The sequence below is a fragment of the Strongylocentrotus purpuratus genome, unplaced genomic scaffold, assembly GCF_000002235.5.
Source record: "Strongylocentrotus purpuratus isolate Spur 01 unplaced genomic scaffold, Spur_5.0 spur5_scaffold_21, whole genome shotgun sequence".
Classification (NCBI taxonomy): domain Eukaryota; kingdom Metazoa; phylum Echinodermata; class Echinoidea; order Camarodonta; family Strongylocentrotidae; genus Strongylocentrotus; species Strongylocentrotus purpuratus.
Genome location: NW_022145607.1, coordinates 36028294 through 36050172, shown reverse-complemented (window position 1 = coordinate 36050172; position 21879 = coordinate 36028294). Strand labels below are relative to the sequence as shown.

The 21879-nt window shown below is 37.4% G+C and overlaps 2 protein-coding genes and 1 long non-coding RNA gene across 3 annotated transcripts; 1 reads left to right on the top strand and 2 right to left on the bottom strand.

Annotated features, from left to right (window-relative positions):
- Window positions 1-610: 610 nt before the first annotated feature.
- LOC581239 (polycomb protein eed-A) lies at window positions 611-10341 on the top strand. Its single transcript, XM_030994670.1, has 11 exons — window positions 611-770; window positions 2392-2586; window positions 3816-3974; window positions 4729-4854; window positions 5742-5823; window positions 6502-6593; window positions 7111-7244; window positions 7837-7942; window positions 8760-8918; window positions 9353-9426; window positions 10193-10341. Exons 1-11 carry the CDS (start codon window positions 639-641, stop codon window positions 10317-10319), a joined length of 1386 nt encoding a protein of 461 aa, XP_030850530.1. The 5' UTR covers window positions 611-638; the 3' UTR covers window positions 10320-10341.
- LOC115928054 lies at window positions 10134-11031 on the bottom strand. Its single transcript, XR_004065845.1, has 2 exons — window positions 10544-11031; window positions 10134-10508 (listed from the first exon to the last, which is right to left on the bottom strand). It is a non-coding gene; the product is annotated as an uncharacterized LOC115928054 (long non-coding RNA).
- A 1895-nt stretch (window positions 11032-12926) lies between these two features.
- Window positions 12927-20576, bottom strand: LOC581190 (eukaryotic translation initiation factor 1A, Y-chromosomal). Its single transcript, XM_011676460.2, has 5 exons — window positions 20392-20576; window positions 19522-19605; window positions 18767-18870; window positions 16477-16713; window positions 12927-16028 (listed from the first exon to the last, which is right to left on the bottom strand). Exons 1-5 carry the CDS (start codon window positions 20405-20407, stop codon window positions 16023-16025), a joined length of 447 nt encoding a protein of 148 aa, XP_011674762.1. The 5' UTR covers window positions 20408-20576; the 3' UTR covers window positions 12927-16022.
- Between the last annotated feature and the right edge of the window lie 1303 nt (window positions 20577-21879).

Below are 21879 nucleotides of genomic sequence, written 5' to 3'. Positions count from 1 at the left end.
GGGGGGGGGGGGGGGGGGGGGGGGGGGGGTAAGAGGACACTTTTTTTTTTTTTTTTTGGTCTCGAAATTTGGAAATTTGACATTTTGCTCCGTTGGGGGGGGGTAAGGTCACCTTTTTTAGGTCGGCCATGGGAATAATTTTTTTTTTTTTTTTTTTTTTTTTAATAATTAAAAAAAAAAAAAAAAAAAAAAAAAAAAAATCCAAAAGGGGGGGGGTTTTAGGTTTTTTTTAGGGGGGTTTACACACAAAAAATTTCCAAAGGGGGGGGTTTAACCCCCCAAACCCCCCCCCCTGCGTACGCGCCTGTGTAGGCCTAATCAAATTTTGGGGTGTAATTTTACTTTTTAGGTCAGAAAAAGGGGCACAGATTTCCTTTAATTAATTGTGTTTGCAGTCCTCTGATATGCCACATTTGTTTTTAAAAGAGGATACCAGCGTGCTCCTCCAAAAAGACCCATACATCTGCCATGGGAGAAAGGAGCACATGATCCGTGCCTCATATCATCAGTTTTTGTAAATTTTATAAAACTTTGTTCTAAAAACAGCAAAATGGGCGAATGGGCGAATTTTACTGGCAGAATACACGATCGAGCTAGGGACGAGTTCACGCACATGTTGCAGAGATTTAGCGAGATCGATGGCTGACATAAACAAAGCGGGTGTTTCAAACGTCGGTCCGGACGGACTGATCCCAAACAAACTAACATTACAAGCAACAAAAGAAGATCAGACGTCTGTTTCTGTGACCACAGGCATCAGCGAAACAATGGTGAGTAATGTCTGTCATCAGTATAAAATTTAAAGGACTAAAATATTGGAATTTTAACATCGCAAACTGAATCCTCAGATCCTCTTTCTTTTTCAGTGGCAGCCCAAACAGCGTCAAGTGCAGTATGCAGCTAGCCAATGGCCAAGTGGGGAGCGCGGTGCTGGAGCCGTGGCTCTCTCTCTCTCTGCTAGGTGCTAGTGCTCATTCAAAATTGTATAGATCTTTTACTCAAGGCATATTATGGGTATGGGAGTGTGCGCATCCTTACCATGCTAACTTGAGTCAAAGATTAAAACAAGGAATCAAAAAATATCTCCAGGGCTTTCAACCGTCCCGTATTGTCTCACGCCACCACGTCCACGTTCATTCTCCCGCCGCGCGATATCCCGCCACAGCACTGGCACCAGGCTTGATTGGCCAGCTCGTACTCCTACTTGGGATCGAGACTCCCACCACCACGCGTACGCCCTTCCTCCCACTCTCGCACAAATGTAGAATCTCCCGGTTTGTGAAAAAAAATTCCCTCCCACATCACATGTACAATGAAAAATCTTCCGCATCATAATAAAAATGAATGATTAAGTAGCCCTCTACGCGTTTGTTTCATTATGGTTTGTTTGATAAGTGTTAGGACGAACCAGCGCAGCGTACCGTATTGTATGCAAATTTTGTTTTGCCCATGCAAGGGAGGGGGGGGGGGGGGGGTGTTGAGTAAAAAAACAAATATAAGAACCAATTTCATTTTTAGTGCTCACTAGCTACCCCCCCCCCCCCCCATCGTATGCAAATTTTTGCTCAAGGGGGGGGGGGGGGGGGTGGGGGTGGGGGGGCCTTTCACTTTTACTTTCACACTGCCACTGGCGCTGTCTCTATGACTGTAAGGCCATGTAAAATTGATTACATGTTGATCGTCCGGATTTTTTGAAAAAGAGGAGGAGGGTGTACCATGTTATTTGATATTTGATATTTCAAAATGGCCGCTCAAAATGGCCGCTCGGTACATTTTCCCCGACAGTCGAGGCTATTTTTTTTCAAGATGGCCGCCGACAATTTTTTTTTTTTAAATCAGAAATAGAGCCATTTTAGCAGTGTTTTTCATGTTTTTTTTCTTTCAAAAAAAAAAAAAATCAAAAAAAAAAATTTTTTTAAATAAAAAAATCAAAAATAAAAAAAAATAACAAATAACAAAAAATAGGAGGCGGCCCCCAAAAAGGAAGCGGGCGGGGACGATCAACATGAAATCAATTTTACATGGCCTAATAGTGACCGTCGGTATGAGTACATGAGTATGACTTCTTTTGGATTCAATAGCAGACATTCATCATTTTGTCCAGTCCAGTGGAAATGGATCAGAATTGTAAGATTTTACAAAGGGCAAAATAAATATGTTTTAAAATTTCTTCTGAACCTTAGGTATGCTTTAATATTTCTACAAATACAATTTAAGCAAACTGATATAAAAATGTATGCAAAAAATAAACCCAGTGCAAAGAGAAAACTAAACTATACTGAGTCTAGAGAAAATAATATTTGGTTCTTGAATAGCACATCAGTATATCACATTATAACGTCTCTATGCGCTTTGGAAATTATGATGTAACTGGCATTTTATTCTTTACAGATGATGGACATTGATGATAGTAAGAGTGAGACTACGAGTCAATCACTCGACAGTACAAACTCTCGATCAGAAACCCCTACAAGCATGGTGACTGCTGCTGGCTCAGATCAAGCACTTGTAGCCAAGAGATGGGCAAGAGGAAGGTGGAAATCTAAGAAATGCAAATGGCAGTTCAAGTATAGCTGTTATGTCAAGGTAAACATCTGTTTCTCAGTCTGTCAGTCTTTTGTCAATCTATTCAGTCTATGTGTCTCTCCTCCTTTCTGTCTGTTTATCTCTGTCTTGTTTTTTTTAAGGGGGGAGGGTGGGTGCATTCCTCTGCAAGTGCATGTGTCTATCCGTCTCAAAGGGAACACTATACTTTTTCAAAGATGACACTATTCCATGAAAAATTCACTTGCCTGAAGTTTTAAAGCTTATCTGCCATAGTTTACAGGAGGGATTAGAGCGCCCTGCAAGGTCACTGGACAGGTGGTTATCTCATCAACTCAGCTCTCAGTTAACATAAGAAAAAGAGGATCATGGGGCACCAATGGTCACCGATTAGGCATTGTTTGTTGTAAGAGGGCGCAAGTAGCTACAAGTTGTGCAGTGGGCCTTTAAGAAAATCCATTTCGAAAGAGTTCATTAGAGAATAGACAATTACATAAAAACTAATGTATGAAAATGTTGCTGATATAATAGAAGTCATACATGCCAAGCTTCATGTTGCACTTTCAATGTCAAAGGCACATAACACTGCCTTTGATAAATCATGCCATGTGAAGACAATTGTTTACCTACTTTAGACTATCAAGATACTTCGGAACACAAACAGGGAATACACATTTCATTTTCCAAAAATACAAGTGATATGTTGTTGCTTACAATATGCAGAGATTCAATCCTGAAAATCAACTCTTTTGTATGCCACACAAATAATCTCCCTGTGCCATATTCAGGGAAAAAATTACTTTGAAAATTTTGGGGGCTACTTTTCATGAAAATAACACTCTTTAAATTGTTTTGCGTTGAACTCTATGCAAAATTTGGGAGCTCTTTTAAGACTTTCGGGGGCTCTTTGGGGCATTTCGGGAGCTAATACGCCCTGAGCCCTGTGTATTTTTTTCCCTGGCCATATTGCATTTATTATCATGGGATAGATATAGGCCTACCAAAGACTTCAATATCATTTAACCGTTTTCAGTGCAAGACTAATCTATAATGGTATTAAAAGGGTTATCATGAAGCCAATCAAGGCTAGGGATTGGGTAATTTTGCAATACCATTTTGTTTGACAAGTTAATTGTTGCCCATTGTTTTGCATAAATTGCCCATGCAAAGGCGTGACTATACAGAGCTGGCGAAATCAACTAAGTGTGAGTTTAAAAAAAAAAATGTTTTAATTTGTTATTATTATTATCATTATATTTTTGTCTCCCCAGGAGGACCATGGTCAGCCTATATTTGGAGTTATCTTCAACCCGTATCGGAAGGAAAGTGATCCTAATGTCTTCTGTTCAGTTGGTAGTAACCGTGTTTCAATCTACGAGCTTCAGGATGATGGCAAGATTAAGCTATTACAGAGCTATGTTGACGCTGATGTATCCTTTCTTTTCCACTGTAGTAGGAGAAATTCCATTACTCTATAATTTTTCATCAATTTTATATTAGCTTTTTGCTGTCAAAAGCAGAGCTACCAAGTATTACGCATTAGGCGTGACATCACTCATTTCGAGGGTCTGAAAATGCTCTTACGCACGACGCGCGTGCTAGATTTTGAAAAAACGCTATACCTTATACGTGTGTTATACCCTCGCACGCGTGCTTGCACGCCGAATCATGAAAATGTCACGCATTGCCGATCTTTGAACTTGGCGTCTCGGCAAAAGGTCTTTTTTATATTGTAAAACATGATAATTTTGATATTTATTATCCAGCCTTCTGCCGTAAATTGAGTAGGAGAACAATATATTTGTTGATTCATATTTGACTTCTTTTATAATTTAAGGAAATAATTGATCAAGATAACCAGAATATGATGATGTTCATTCATCTGTTCACCTTGCCTTGGTTAGATGTGGAACACAAAACATGCCATGCTGATATATAATGTTATTTGAAGTTATTTTGAAATGAAGATTTTCATGATTTTTTTCTGTTCCAATGGCTTGCTATTAAAGACTGTATTTGAAAGCTGGGTCATTCTTATTTATACTCACCGTAAGGTAGCCACAGGTGAAAAAGAGCTGTTAATTTCTCATTTTGCCCTAGAAAACATAGCATAATGATTATTTGAACTTGAAACTAAAATATTGTGCTATTCAAAGGTGCATTTCTTTAACTTTGAGATCTTAGTCTGATGAAAACTTCTACACATGTGCATGGACGTATGAAGAAACGACAGGGCTCCCTCTTTTGGCCGTTGCTGGTTCGAGAGGAGTCATCCGAATCATCAGCCCAATAACACTACAGTGTATTAGGGTAAAAATCTTAGTTGTTTTACTTGCTTGTTTGAGAATGAAATTGATTGTCTAATTTGGAGGGTATATAAATTTATGGACACTTTTCTATCTTTACAAGGGGTTCAAAATAAAATGATTTACTTTATTTCATGCATTATAGTGATACCTCCCTATATTCTTACATTCATTTATTGATGAATTAAATTCTTATTCGGTTATTTCTTATTTTTAATATGCGTCAAAATTCTTGAATTTTGTTCTGTTTACTCAATTTGTTCAAGTGAATCACCATATGTATTTGCCTACAATGTAGATTACTAGCTTAATAGATGAATAAGTTTAGTAGATTTAAACATCAGTAAAGTGCACAAATGGATATTAAAAAACATTGCGAGCTATGTCCTGTTGGTGAATAATACCCCAGCTTTAGCATGGATGCTATAATGGCGCTCTAGCATTTTAAGGAATACATTCCTGCCAGGGCTTTAATACTTCATTGTCATATTAGACCAATTATGTAATTTTTAATTTCTTTTTCATTTTTTGTTTTACTTTTCCACTGTGATACTGTACCTGTATTTGCATGCAGTGTATGAATGATATATTCATAAGGGCCCAAATCACTATCTAATTGTTTAGCATTAGTGGTGGTGGTGGTGGTGGTTATTTTATCTGACTGCTAAGAAAGCATAAATGCTTATTAGTAAGTAACCAGACCACCAACCAGGCACGGCTTTAGGTCCTCCCCGAGGGACCTGGTTATGTAATGAGGATTAATGCCTTACCAAAGGGCACTGGCGCATCTAATTGGTTTCGAACCCGGGTCACCGGATTACGAGACCACTGCTCTACCGACCACGCCTCCAGAAATTTGGTTGATTTTATGATACGGTTTTTTCATTTCAGCATTTCATCGCCCACGGCAATGCTGTGAATGAATTGAAGACACACCCACATGACTCCAACCTACTTCTATCAGTCAGCAAAGGTAAATAATGTTTAAAGACCCTGTCACCCTATCTTTGTATAAGTGGAAAACTGAATGAACGTATTAATACAAAGTATTTTCTTTTTCAGTATTGCACAAAAGCAAATCAAAACCTCATTTTCTGCACCCCTCCAAATAACATGTCGACAGGGGTCAAATTTGCTGCAGTTACATTGACGACATAACATGTGCACCTGATCAGCTCGCCTATATAGCTGAGGGGATGAGCCATGCTTAATTAATGCAAAGTCATTGTGAATATGCGCACCCCACATATGATGTCATCAATTCGATAGCTAGTTTTTAGGTCAACAACTCTCGATTTTCAAAGCTTTAGATTTCGATTTTTCAGAAAGCTGTTACTTGTCTGACAAGCACTGAAGTAGCAAATTATTGGTATTATTGTAATCTACGGCTTGTAAGCTTTCCTTTTATATATAATTCATCTATTTCAATCTTCACTTCGTATAGGGTCTTTAATAATTGATTCATGTCAAATAATGACTATAAAAAAACATTTTTGTCTCACAGTATTTGCCTTATGAAGATCCTAGCCTCCGAGGCTTTGGAACTGCATGTGCCTTGCCATTGCTTCATTTGGAATAGGCCATTTTTGTAATGTACCAAAATACCACCTTGTATAGTCATTTGACAATGCTCTTTGTTTGTCACACACAGATCATTCAGTCAGGTTATGGAACCTGAAAACAGATACATTAGTAGCCATCTTTGGTGGGGTCGAAGGTCATCGAGATGAAGTGTTGTCTGGGGTAAGCATTCCTTTTAAGTTGTGATTCAAGTTTAGCTAAGGAACTGCCCTCTTAGACTGAAGATAATTAATGGAATAAAATGTGACATCGATCGAACTCTGCACAAATGAGAACCAAAATATTCATATATGACTTCAGTTACATGTATGTGTCGTTAGTGTTTTGTATAAAATGGTTTACAGTGAACTTTTCTAAGAACAGAAAAAATATTGGAGTAAATAGGAGATGATTGGATAATCACAAACAGATTGGAACTAAATGTGATCAATAATAAGTCTATGAGGTTACCTTTGTATTTTTAGTGATTCATTTCTGTCACATTCTAACCCAAATGCCAAAATGTCAATGTTTGCCCTGAGACAAGTAATTTTGTGTATATCGTTGTCTCTCTCAACTGATATATTAATTGTACCTGGTTGAAGAATTTCTTAAAGTCTATAGTATTTTTCTTCATTTCATATTATTTTCTCACATAAAATAAGTAGAGAACTCTGTACTTTTTTGTTATTTTTGTTAGGACTTTGACATTGATGGTTTGCGGATAGCATCATGTGGTATGGATCATTCACTGAAGATCTGGAACCTGGAGAAAGATAACATTCAACGAGCCATGAAAGCATCACATGCATACATTGCATCCAAGACTAACAAGTGAGTACAGTGAAACCTGTGTATAAAGATCACCCTTGGTAGTCAAGAAAGTGATCTTCATACGCAGGTCTTTATGTAAAGTTTCCTTTAGAACATGTGTTTCAGTGAGAACCCATTTTCAAGGGAAACAAAAAATGTGATCTTTCTTTGTAGACAAGGTGGTTGTTGGAGCAGGTTTCACCGTAATAAGCCCTTGGCCCTGTAACATGAAAATTGACCAACAGTCAATCCTAAAATTGTATTGTCTCCAATTTTTGATGCAATTAATTGAATCTAACCAAACATTTTACCTATCTGCAACATGAGATAAATTGTCTGACACAACTTATTGTAAAGTTACGATTGATTGAAGAGGATGCAATTTATTTTGGGGAGATGTATATTTCACTAGCAAAATGCCATAAGTAGTTTATGTGGACAATGCATGCTATAAATTCAGTTTCCCAAGTTGAAACACTTGTAAATTGGTGAAGTTAGTGAATTTCACGGCAAACTACTCCTTGATGGTAAATTTCTTTAAAATAATAATAATAATAATAGATCACATTTATAACGCTCCTAATACTTTGATTCTATGTGTGTGCTTTCCCAGGCCTTTCAAGTCTTTGTACGTGAATACACCCGACTTCACAACTCGTGACATTCATAGGAACTATGTTGATTGTGTACGCTGGCTGGGCGACTTTGTACTCTCTAAGGTAATCTACATCCAACATTGCTTGTTTTAAATTATCTATATTCATTTTGTTTACTAATTAGTGATTTTCCGAAAAATTATTATGATATTATATATGAGCATTATTCAAATAGTGAATGCTCAATATGTGTAGGTAAGTTGTCAGAACAGTGGTCTTGGAACTGGAAATGATTTAATTAGAAACCATGGTGACAGGCTAGTGCCTTTCAGTAGAGCATGGATGAGAGTAACGTTGAACAGTGGGAGTACTATTGCACTTTGAAAGAAAATATCTAGAAGTAATTATACATTGCTGATTATGAAATAAAGAGGAATCATTGCATATCAAATGGTTTTCATTTTTTAGCCTTGTAAAGTGGAAGAAAATATAACTATGGATGAAAAAATATATTTTTCTCTTTTCTAAGCATCCATGACCTTTCCTAACTACAGTTAACAACTAAATTATTCATACCCCTTGTAAATTTGATGTTTTTAACAGATAGACACGTAGACTGGTTGAATTTAGAGCCTTTGTTGAATACTCTTAGATGTAAGCTTTAATATGTCATATTTTTAAGAAACATAAAACTGGCCAAATTGATTTTTCACATACATCTAAAATAAAAATACTTGGTAAGGGTATGAATAACTTAGTTGAATTTAATTTATTAAACCATATATACAGGTACATGTAAAAGCAAAACATACATTAGAAAATAGAGTTCATAAAGCATACAAAGTACAAATTTATGGTCAGGACCTCAAAAAGAAGCAGATCGCCTATAATTAGGGCCCCCACAGTTGTTAACTGTACATGAATGTTTCTCATCCCACAGTCATGTGAGAATTGCATCGTCTGCTGGAAACCTGGTGGCATTCATGACCCTGTAGAGATGATCAAGCCGTCCATGTCAGAGGTCACCGTCTTGACCCGGTTCAACTACACACAGTGTGATATCTGGTTCATGAGGTTCAGCATGGATTACAGACAGAAGGTAACATTCTCTTCCTACTTTGTTGCCTAGAAATTTGTAATAGGTTTTCTGTACCTCTTCTCATGAAATGATTTTGACAATATGATTATTCTTGACTGATAAAGTTGATATCTACTCATGCAAAGCTTTATTGACCAATCCCTACAACTGTACGGATTGATCAACAAAGTTCTGAGAAGCTGCACACTTTATCTATCAAGAATAAATCATGTTGTCACGATCATTTCATGGAAAATGGTAAGAAAAATTATTCAAATTTTGTTATGGATAAAAGTGTATTCGTGAGTGCAAGTATCTCAAAATAAAAACAAAATCCATTATGAAGAAATGTTCTTTTATTTCAATTACTCTTTATTTGATCAGCTTGCATCTGTACATTAGGCATTGAGATCCATGTTTACTAAAGGTTATCTCTTGATTATTTTTTCCTCCAGATGCTAGCCCTTGGTAACCAGGTCGGCAAGATATTTGTATGGGATCTCGAGATGGAAGACTGCATCAAACCAAAGTAAGAATTAAATGATCTCTCTCTCTCTCTCTCTCTCTCTCCCTCCTTCTCTCATTTTCTAGTTCTGTCCATCTTTTCCTGTCTCTCCTGCCCTTGTCTTTATGATCTCCCCCTCTCTCTCCATCGATTTCTCAATTTTGTCCACTCTCCTGACTTTTCTCTCTCTCTATCTCTCTAATGCCACATTTACTCTCACAACCCCACCTCATACACTCTCTCACTCTCCTTTTCTCTCTCTCTCTCTCTCCTTCTCTCCTCTGTTCTAGTTCTGTCCATCTTTTCCTGTCTCTCCTACCCTTGTCTTTACGATCTCCCCCTCTCTCTCCATCGATTTCTTAATTTTGTCCACTCTCCTGACTTTTCTCTCTCTCTATCTCTCCCATGCCACATTTACTCTCACAACCCCACCTCATACACTCTCTCACTCTCCTTTTCTCTCTCACTCCCTCTCTCTCTCTCTCTCCTTCTCTCCTCTGTTCTAGTTCTGTCCCATCTTTTCCTGTCTCTCCTGCCCTTGTCTTTATGATCTCCCCTTCTCTCTCCATCGATTTCTTAATTTTGTGCACTCCCCTGACTTTTCTCTCTCTCTCTCCCTCTCTCTCATGTAATATTTACTCTTATAATCCCACACATACTCTCTCTCTCTCTCTTTCTGCCTCTCTCTCTCTCTCTCTCTCTCTCTAGTAAAGAAATTCTTGAACTGAATGTTTTAAATGATTTATATTCCAAAGTCTCATGATTTATTATCTTGTTGATATTTCTACAGATGCGCCACATTTACTCATCCGAAGTGTGTATCAGCCATCCGCCAGACAGCTCTCAATCCCAGCGGTAACATCCTCCTTGCTGCATGTGATGATGGTACCATCTGGAGATGGGATCGCACCAAATAGACTACTATCAATTCATCACAGGGTACCTTCTAAAGACGGGATCGTACCAAGTAAACCTCTATCGATTCATCAAAGGGGTACCTTCTAAAGCTGGGATCGCACCAAGTAAACCTCTATCAATTCTTCAAAGGGTACCTTCTAAAGATAGGATCGCACCAAGTAGACTACTATCAATTCATCAAAGGGTACCTTCTGGTGATGACTATCAATTCATCAAAGGGTACCTTCTAAAGATGGGACTGTACCAAGTAAACTACCTTCTAAAGATGGATCACACCAAGTAGACTACTATCAATTCATCAAAGGGTACCTTCTAAAGCTGGGATTGTACCATGTAAACTACAATCAATTTATTCAAGTGTACCTTCTAAAGATGGGATTGTACCTAGTAAACCTCTATCAATTCATCAAAGGGTACCTTCTAAAGATGGGATCCTACCAAGTAAACTACTATCAATTCATCAAAGGGTACCTTCTAAAAATGCGATTGTACCACGTAAATCTCCCTTGATAGTAGATGGAATCTTACCAGGTGCACACTTCAGCTCGTTTTATAATTGTGTTTCTGGAGGCCCTTTGAGGCTAATTTCATGATATCGAAAGTTTGCAACAAATTATTACTAATGCAAAAGCTGTTGGTTCAATCAGTGAATTTAAATACTGGAAATGGTTCAATTTATTCAATTGAATTTACAAGGCTTGAAATGTCATCTTTCATGTGAACATTCCTGAACTGTGCATAACAGAATTTATCTGAAGACATAATATGCTTGTCTTTGCAAAATCGAAATGTAGCTTTCAAATGCTCACATGATAATGAATTTTACCTAAATTTATCATCTTGCAATGGCATATCTGTCCATCCTGCTTCTGAAATATTTGTTTTAATTCCTAGAATCATTTTGCGTGATCCTGGGAATATATATTGTAGACTGACTAAATAAAGATGTAGCTTGTCTAAAAGTCTTAAGGGTCAATTTACATAAAAATAGGTAGTGAAGTGCACTAGTGCCATTGTATATGAAAATGCTTCTTCGTTATTTCTCAACCAATTTTGATTCAGTTTACTTCTCCCATATGGTTTTAGTGATAGTTTCAATGCAAAATTCCAGGGTTGTGCTGAGACCTGTAACCAATTGAAATATGGCATTAATGTTCAAAAAGTGATCCTTTTTCTAATGATAGAATGTAGGGGAGACAATGCATGCCTTTCAACATGTTTATGAAACACTTTTCCCCAGATATAATTAACTGAGCAAAGTGCGTAAAGGTACATTAATTTGTCAGTCATTGGATTCACAAACCATTTTACTTGGAATAGAATAGTGAACCACCTTCGATCCAAACAAAGCATGAAAGAGCCAATATTGTTCAAGTAATGGCATGATGGGAATACGGTCACTTCTTCCATTTTTGTCATAAATCTGAAAGACATTCACTTTAGGATTTTGTAAATCTACTGTGTATCATAGATATTGCCAAATGTTGTACATGGAACATCATTCATGTAATAATCTACATTGTGAATAGTGATGATGTAAAGCATGCATATTCCTGCTTATTTGTAAAATAAAAGCACTCTTTGTAAAAAAAAGATATATAAATCTAAAGTGTGATTCATTCATGGTTTACGCAATTCCGTAGCTTGACATTTATTGCTAGAACACAGTATCATTTTGTGTTATCACCGATATGTCCACCTAAGATTGATGCCTTGGCACAGCACAAATTCCACCTAAAAACTCACAAATAGAAAGTTCTCCATTATAGAAAACTTGATCAGTAGCATTCCCTATAAACAAGATTCCCCCTTTCTTTCTCTCTTTCGTGTCGTTTGCACCCTTCAAGTGGTGCTCATACCGGTACCCATTTAATTTAGATTGATGCCTTGCCAAAGGACATTAGTGGCGTGGCGGGACTCGAACAGTGAACCATTTGATCTACAGTCCGCTGACTATCAACTAGACCACAACACCTCTAATTATAGACTATAATGATTGAAAACAAATATTGATACGAGTCAAGTCGAGTCCCTAAGACATCAAACACATTCCAATGAAACAACATGACATTTTCTTATTGATCTGATGAATATTCATTACTTCACTGTTCAGCGACCTTTTCTTAATGCTGAAAATGGGGGGGGGGGGGGAAATTAAATTTAAGCTTTGAAAATATCCAAAATAGGGTTATATGATAATATCCGGCTATTTTTTTTTCATTTTTGAATGCCGATGATCACGCGTTATCCCTCACAGTAACACCAACAGGGATTTTATTCAATCAGAAATGCACATTTAGTACATGTACCTGCATCTCTAATTGATCTTTCACTATACCGGAACAGTCAAAAACCTGTCTTATAGCGGCCGCCCAAGGGAAACACAAAAAGAGGTTTTTGTAGACGGGGATCCTTTAGTACACGTTTCAAATGAGAAACCATTTTCGAGGGAAACATAAAATATGGTCTTTGTAGGCAGGTGGTCACTCAACCAGATTTGACTGTAATTGCAGATTTAAAGTTTCAGACTAGGATACACAATCACATACTCCACTGTTCACATCACTCTTAATGCAGTGTATGAATAAAGAAATGCAAAGTCTTCATTAATTTTGTCATAAAGGAATTTATTTGCAGTGTTTTACTTCATAATGCCTGCTATTTAACATAAAATGTTTGTTATAACAAAAATGGCCTTGTCTTGCATGCTCATAAGGAGTTCATTTACAGCCATATCACTTATAAAAAGTGTGTCTGATACTCGAGATTCCATATATGCAAATTATACACAGTGTAAATCAATATTCTTCTCAGCTAATTCTGTATGGTTACCAAAATTCATCTCTACTTCTCTGAATATTTCATTCTTTAGAAAAAGAACTTATTTTATACATCAGTATCTTAATATTCATTGTCTAAAACCACGTTGCTGGCTTCTTTTAATTCTTTTTGTCTATATCTCTCAATTTTAATCTTTATAAATTACACTAATCATACCATGGCAATTATTGATTCAAATTGAATGGTTTGTATGGACTGATAAAAGAACATGTACATTTGATGTGAGATCCAAACCCTAGCTATCAAAGAAATGAAAAAATGTGGCATTATGTCCTATTCCCAAAACCTACAGAATGTAATATGCTGAAGTAAAAGAAAACCAAATAAAAAAGTGCATTTAAGGTTTACCTAACCTTCCCTAAATCACTGAAAAACTAAAATAAGATATACTTTTATAACCTCATGCTACTACTACATGTAACATGTACAGTGAAACCTGTATAGAAAGACCACTCAAAAGAGACAAGAAAAGTAATACTATAGGCAGGTGGTCTTTATGTACAGGTTCCTTTAGTACATGTTTCAGAAGGGAAATGTAATGTATTCAAGGAAAACAGAAAATCTTTCTATACAGGTGGTTGCTAAAGCAGGTTTACTGTACATGTGTAATCCCTGCCTGTTTAAATACCGGTAAGTACATAACAATGCTGGCACTTGCTTCTAGGATTAAATGACTGGGAGAGCTAAAGCAAAAGCCTTACTACATGTTCGCAAAAGCCACAGAACATGTAACCAAGGTGGTTTCACCATGGTAATTTCTTCAGATCTTTAGATTATTATGACACACAGATCAAGTGAGTAGGTGCACTATGTTTTGTGGCATGCAGACACTTTTTTAAAATTTCCACTGGCCCTTAATTTAATATCCCCCACCCACTAAAACAAAAAAATACCTGTGGCAGTTTACTGTGGTATATGTGAACATGCCTATACAGAAAGTAAATGATATCTGAATGGAAAGTTTATACAAGCTACATGAGAAAGTAATTTCATGTACATGGACAAAACATAATATAGCACAAAAAATAGTCATCAGGCAATGATTTGACTTCGGTGCTGACTCAAATTCTACAACTAGTATGCAGATTACAAAACTTGGAAAACAAATTCAGTTTCTTGTACAGAGCTCATCTAAACCATTTTCTTGATCAATAATTATTTATCCTTGCCGTGAAATCATCCTGGTAAGGTTCTTGAATGCTCTTTATTTGACGTATTACAAACACATTTAACCAATACGACTGTCAAACGATAAGTCTTAAAATTACAATGTATGCCCTATCCAAAAGAAAAAATACTCTAATATCATGCAACTTGCTTATATGGAGAAAGTGTATCAAACCTGTTGAAATGATGGGAATGGTAATAAATATATATTAATCATTGTAAAAAAAAATTCCAAAGACAAGACATAATAACGTACAATACTTGATTTTCTGGGTGGAAGTGCTGAAGATTTTATAATAGAATCAGAGCGATTGATGAAAAACAATTTTAATTGCAAAAAAATAATCTTAATACCGTAATCAATCCTTTCCAATACATCAGTCTTGCTGGGCCTAACAATGCCACGGTGTTTGGATGCAATAAATGTGTTGTTGAAATGAATGACTTTAGCAGTAGACTTTAATTTATCTTCATTTTTACGTATTCAGCATAACATTAAAGTCAATAATGCGATCAGACATTCAATATCTCTCCCAAACTAGTCTAGAAACCATAAAGAAAAGAAAAATCCAAGACAGGTTTATGAATTACAAAGCAGTCTTGCATTTGGAAGAAAATTTAAACTTCTTCAAAATTCAAATATGCACCGACAAATGAACATGTAGCCTTAAAACAACTTCCTCTTTACATTGTTTTATCTCCGCATTGTAATTGCTATTAAACTGCATCGTGCCAATATAGTCATTATGCATTTCTCTTTAGGACAAAAATATGTCCATTTATTATTATTCACAAGTCAGTTATGCATGTGATCGGCTCATGCATGGCTATATAATTGGCCTTGTTTATGTGAATATGAAATAGCATGCAGTTTTACAAAGGCAATATTGTCCCTTACGGGCCCTGGCTTCTCCTCATTTGTTGTATGTTCTCTTATCTACAGTAGCTTGTGCAATGAAATTTATATTACAATTTATCCACACTCCTTTGTACAGTACAGACGATGATGCAGGAATTCTTAGGGCATCGTGCCACAGTTCACTCACATTACACTGTTCAAATCTGTTCAAATAAGCCCACCGCTGCCATCTTTACCACAAACAAAAATGGGGAAAACTGAATCATCAAACATATACAGACTGGAGAGATTAATTCTGGGATAATTTGTTTCTTTCTTTGGTTCAGCTTCCAAAAGGGGTATGCCCCCTTTGAAAGCGATTCCTCCCCCTCCCCCTCCCCCTCCCCCCCCCCCCCCCCCCTCTTCCAAATAAAAGGGCCATTAAATATAATATGTATTTTGTCCATTACGGAAGTTAGACAGTCTGATACCCATTAGACTCCTCATAGGAAAATTTATTAAATATTAGATTTAAAAATGAAATCAAAACATACACATTTACATTAGATAGAAATGCAACAGAATGAGGAAGAAAAAGGTTTGGAATAGTCTATACTTTCAACCTGTTTCAACCCTTAATAACTGTGTGATTTGGTCAAAACTTGATGGAGATAAGGAGTATTTAACCTTCTCACACAGAATGAAAAAAAAATGGAAACATAACCCCTTCTGACCAAGATTCCATGAAGTAAAGGAGTGGATGTTCGATGTTATATTGTCCTTTGCTAAATTCCATTGCACAAGACTGAAACCAGAGGCACACAGAGTGGATCCCATCCTGTTGTCTCTCACGCTGCTAAATCTGTAGAGTGGGGGGGGAACAAAAATCAAATTCAGAGCATGCTGAGAAAGAAATGTGCGGAATCGATTGGAAAAGGTCGATCATCTAGCATATAAGTATTGGTGTGTAATGCACGGTTCTGGAGTCATCAAAATGATAAGAAAATTTGCCCAGTCTTGGTAAAGTAAAACGCACTGTACACAGAAAGATGTATACACAAACATGTGCCATAAAAGGTATAAAGGCATTTGAAGGGCCATGCTTTTCAGGGTACATTTTTACTCTGATGTTCTTCCACACTTGCATGATAACAACGATAATGCTTACAACTTATTTTTCACCTCTCCCTAGAACTCAACCTTCTCTTTAAGATGATGTTTGATTCTATTCCATGTCTTATATCATCGCTCCTTATCATCACATCAACAAGGCTGCAAACCAACTACTCCTACATGTAGATGCTACTTACCCCCGCTATTTCATCCCCTATGTCATCATCAAAGCCTTGATCGTCAAACGCCACTTCATCATCCTCGTAGTCCTGACCGAACGCGCTCGATTCGTTGATCTTGGCATTCTCCGGGAGTTCTCCGTAGAGCTTGAGGTTTCTTGCTTCGTCGGCATTGTACTTGAGGATGACATCCGCTTTCTCGTCTTGGTAATCACGCAGACCAATCAATATGATATCACCTTGATTGATCCAAACCTGCAAGAAATCAAATAATCCATTTAGAACGATAATATTATGCTTTGAATTGCATCTGCCTTTCTACAATTTGTTCTAGAAGGGCTGAATGTTATGGTAGCCAAGCTATGATTCTATCTTATTTCAATTTCAGTCCAGCTTCTATGGCCAACAACATTAATCTAGCTCTATGATTGGTCAAAAGTAAATCATGTGAAGAAAGATAGATGCGCCTATCAATCGCCCTGCAGTATTTTTGTGTTTCGCCGATCTCTCAAATTAATAGCTTTGTTCTATAGAATTACAGCGCTGCACTCCCGGCCCCCCCCCCCACTCAGTGTTATTTAGGGTACGCATATGCGTGTTCCAACCGACCCCCCCCCCCCCCCTTTTTTCAGCAAAAGTCCGGTGTGTAAAGTCAATACGGCTCGACCTTTTTCTTTTGTATACGAGCCTTTTTCAGCATCCCCCCTTTTCAGCAAAAGTCTGGTGTGTAAAGTCAATACTAGGGCTGTGCTCAACAGTGTAATGAGGTACCCGAGTACACTCCCAGGCTCACAGGCGAATACTCGAATATTCGGACGCCATGTTTTTTTATAATTTTTTTGATTTTTTTTTAAATTTTTTGATTTTTTGATTTTTTTTTTTTTTCTTCATTTTTTGCCACTACCATACCACTCGGCAGTTTCTAAGGTCCCTCGCTGAAAACGCATGCAACTTTACTTTGAGTTGCAGTTGAAGGCGCCGATTTAATAAGAATAATAACAGTAAACAATGCTGTTTTAAAAACCAAAGATGGCAGAATAATCCATTTCCCTCCAAGTCCAAACAGAAATCCAGACATTTGGTCCCAGTTTCTGAAAGGTGAGTTAGACAGTGCTTGAGTTGGGAAACATTTTTACCGACGGTACCATGCCAGCGGACGCCGCTCTCCCTGGCACGGCTAAGCGTGGGCCTGGACATTTTTTTTTTTTTTTTTTTTTAATTCTTTTTTTTTGCGGCCGAATATTCGGGTACGAGAAATCGTACCCGAGTAGTTGTCAACCGTGCGGGTACTCGAGCATTCGACTACCCGTCGCAGCCGGGTCGACCTTTTTCTTTTGTTACGAAAAGGACATTTTGGCAACACGCATGGGGTCCATTCGTTCTCGGAGTGGGGGGGGGGGGGGGGGCTGCACTGTGTACTATCTTGGATAAAAGTGTGTTGCACTGCGTACTTTCTTATCCAAAAGCGCACTAAAATAGGCGTAAATAAGCGTGCATTACCAATGCCCGCAATTAAAGAAAACACATGCGCGCACAAAGGAGGGGTTGGGTTAAACTTTTTTGGGGTGAATTTGGGCCTAGGTGTCTCTTGTAGATGAATACACATCCTTTTCTTTCTGACTTCTGTAGTTAAATTGTTTCACATGTGGAATATAAAGCAAATAATCACCTTTTGGTTTCAGATGATGGCAAACTATCACTTCCTCTGCGATCTGAATGTATTGTATATGCTATCTTTCCTCAGCTTCGCTTCGGAAAGATAGCTACATCCAGATCGCCTTGGAAGTGATAGTTTGTCCCATCACCTTCACCAACAGTAATTATTTGCTTAATATCATATAATGAGCAAATAAATATGTTATAAACAGATTTTCCACAAAATGGTACTTATTACTTTGAAGTGTATTAAAGGGATTGGGTATCTTTGCCTCAGATTCTAAACAAAATTCTGGATTTAGCTCATGTTGCAATCATAATTATAAACCTATAGCGCAGTCAGGAATCCCATGACTTTTACAAGCCGATCGCCTGTCTGATTATCCCAACGGTTTTAATAACACTACAGTCTAATGGGGAAAATGAGTATGGGAAAACAGGTCACTCAAAATTTGTTACTTTTTTGAGGCACTTCATTATCATTTTGGAGCGCAATTTTGTTTGGGCTTCAATACTACACCATATCACAGACACTGATACACATAGGCCATGCATTTTGATTTGTAAAAGTGGAAACATTGTTAAACAATGCCTTTAAACACCAAATAATACTTTGCTTTGTATGCCATAATAATTCCAACAACATACTCACTTTTTTTCTTAATTTTCCTCTGATGTGACACAACCTCTTTTTGCTATCAAAACACAGCGCCTCTAACCTTCCATTACCAAGCATCTTAATCACCTGAGCATACTCTGTAGAAAGAAATAAGCAATTAATACAAATACAGTGTGTAAAACCATGTAGCATTCATTTGTCAATCAGAGCCTGTGAGTAACACTATGATTGAAATGCAGAGAGACAATATTCCTACTTCCGTCTTTCATCAAAAATTAAAAAATTAAAATAAAAAGATCTGAGATTCTGTCTACTTTAAAGGTTGCAAGGGGGGTTGACATTTGTTCTATAAGTTAATTAAGTTTTCCTTCACTAAATTTCCCTTATAGTTAATACAGTATGTCTGTTAAAAAAAGACTAAAATATTTGTCCCACATGTACTCAATGATAAACAATTCTTATTGAAAATATTCATTGATTTTTTTTCTCCTACCAAAGGCTGACCAAATTTCAGGGATGCAAATCTACAAGGACTACAATACAATGTAAAAATATTTAATATAAGATTTCCTAGAATGGAGTCCCAAAGACATTCAAGTTATGAACTTATTTCCCAGTTAACTTCTTTTGAATGTGACAGCAAAATACCAAAATGGAAATAAATATTATGAACATAGAGAAAATTACCATGCATCTCCGATGGTCACAGAGTTCCTACCCCCTCCTCTGTCTCTCCCTCTCCCCCCCCCCCCCCCCCAAACAAAAAAATCCTGACAGGATTCACTGACCTTGTCCGTCTTCTTTGAAGACCAGTTCTCTTTTCTCGGACTCGTTCTCGTTCTTTCCTCTCCTCCTGTTCTTTCCTCCCTTTCCTGTAAAGAAAATCAAGAATACAACCTTTCAACAAACCTTAAGACAGTGTTTAATCCCGTCAAGCATAATCTATTTCCAAACCGCGCGTTGGCGATGCGAAAAACAGATTTCCTGATTGACTTTGTACAGAGACCAAGGTATCTTATTATGCAGAATCTGTTTTTTGCATTGCCAGCGTGCAAATTGGGAACCCTACACCCGCAAAGCTCCACAGGAAAAAAAGTCTGCAAAAATGCAGACGATCCTTATTTTTTAAGACACGATCTGTCCGCGTTTACAAGGATATCCTCGTTTATGCGGACGATCCTCATTCTCGGACCAATTTGAAATCAAGGTGAAGTTCACATACATCACCTGTAAAATCAAAATTTGCATTCATTTATGACATGTGCGTTGATGTAGTTTAGCAACGCATTTCAAATGTTAAACCCAAGCAAGGTAACTTAAAATAAACAAAATGGCGATGGTCAACTCAAGTCATGGGCATCATTCAATATCGACAAAAAAACATTTGTCCGACTTAATTTTCTCATAAACTCAACTTAAGAAAATGTAGAATCAATGCAAACTAAAGAATTTCTTCTGTAACAATGACTTTGTTAACTTTAAGCAATTGAAAACAAAGTATAATCAGCTCATCAGCTCAGTCCATCACACAACACTTTTTCCCTTAGTCCCATTGCATTGAGTGACTACTGTAGACTTCACAGATGTCAACTTTGGCGACATATTGTGTGAAATTTCGAATTAAAATGAATGAAATCGAGTTATTTTTTACAACTCACCTTTATTCTTTGGCATGATGGATGATCTGGTGCACTTGAAATGAGAAATCCACTGAAAGAAACTTGCAATTCATGTGTCGTAATTCGTTAAAGAATGAATGACTTTCTGTCGCCTTGTTGATCTGCGTACATACACATGTGCAAATGGAGTGCGCGCAATGCATGCTAAATATAGCCGATTGGTGTAATGGCTCGATATTTCAAAACCTATTGTGCTACTGCCATGAAGAAATGGCAAAATAGTATGAATACAACGCTTTATGGCCTACACACAAATCGCTGGCTTCCAGGAAGTGAAGAATGAGATCACAGAGCACTTATTCTAGCTGTCCATCACTTTCAGAGAATAAATGTAACTTATAGTTTTAGAATATAGTTTTAGAATTTGGTATTAACATATCGGCTTTACAACAGGGGAGGAAAAGGAAAATATTCCCTTTGGCTAGCCACCCGCCGTCTAGATTCTAGAGGCTAGCAGCATACATCATTGATGTATACTGGGATGGAGCCCGCATCCCACCCAACAGTTAGTATACTTCGGATAAGGGTTCCTGTTTATACTCCGAAAATTCCCCATTTTTTCTTTGGATATGCTCTCTTCCAAATAACTGCACTTTCCTCTCTTCTGATAAAAGTCCTTGATAATCATGTTCATGCCCAAGGTTTTGTTTACGTTTCCCATTATAGTTTAAAGAACTGGAGAAGCTTATATAAGTTCCTTTACTCTATTAATTGCTCTCATCAAAAGTGCAAAGAAGTTGAACTGGGAGCGGGGGGGGGGGGAGCACAATGTCGCCAATATTACAAGAACAAACAGTGCCACTTTAAAAAAAACATACTGGTCGTAGTGCTCATTTCAAAGGATATCACTATGCCTCTTCTCGAGATAAATCCCCTTAATACAAGAAGAGCAGCCTGTACATAATTTTTTACATTAAAAAGTGTGCCCCTTTAAACTACCGTGATATATACGCAATTGTTAAAAGCCTGTTCGAGGCATAGATATATCATGCTTTTCTTCATGGAGTACCATGCTATAGCGGTAGATATGAGGACTGTACAGGACTGTTTCGCCCCTCCCGCGAAGCGCAAAAGATATGACGTTTCATTTATATTAGAGAAAGAAGACGATTCGTTGTCTGTTTTCGACTCTTAATCCTTGTCTAAATTCAGTTCCCCCCCCCCCCCCCCTTCCGCGCGAAGCGCGGAAGTTTTGACGTTTCATTAAATTATTACTCTTAATCCTTGTCTGAATTCATTTTCGCCCATCCCACGCGAAGCGCGGAAGCTTTGACGAGAAAGAAGACAATGTGAGTTCTCGACCCCTCCCGCGCGAAGCTTTGACGTTTCGTTAAATTAAAATTCTTAATCCTTGTTTGAAGTGAAGCGCGGAAGCTTTGTCGTTTCATTAAATTATTAGAGAAAGAAGACGATTCGGTTTACCGTTCTCTATTCCTAATCCTTGTCTGAATTCAGTTTCCCCCTTCC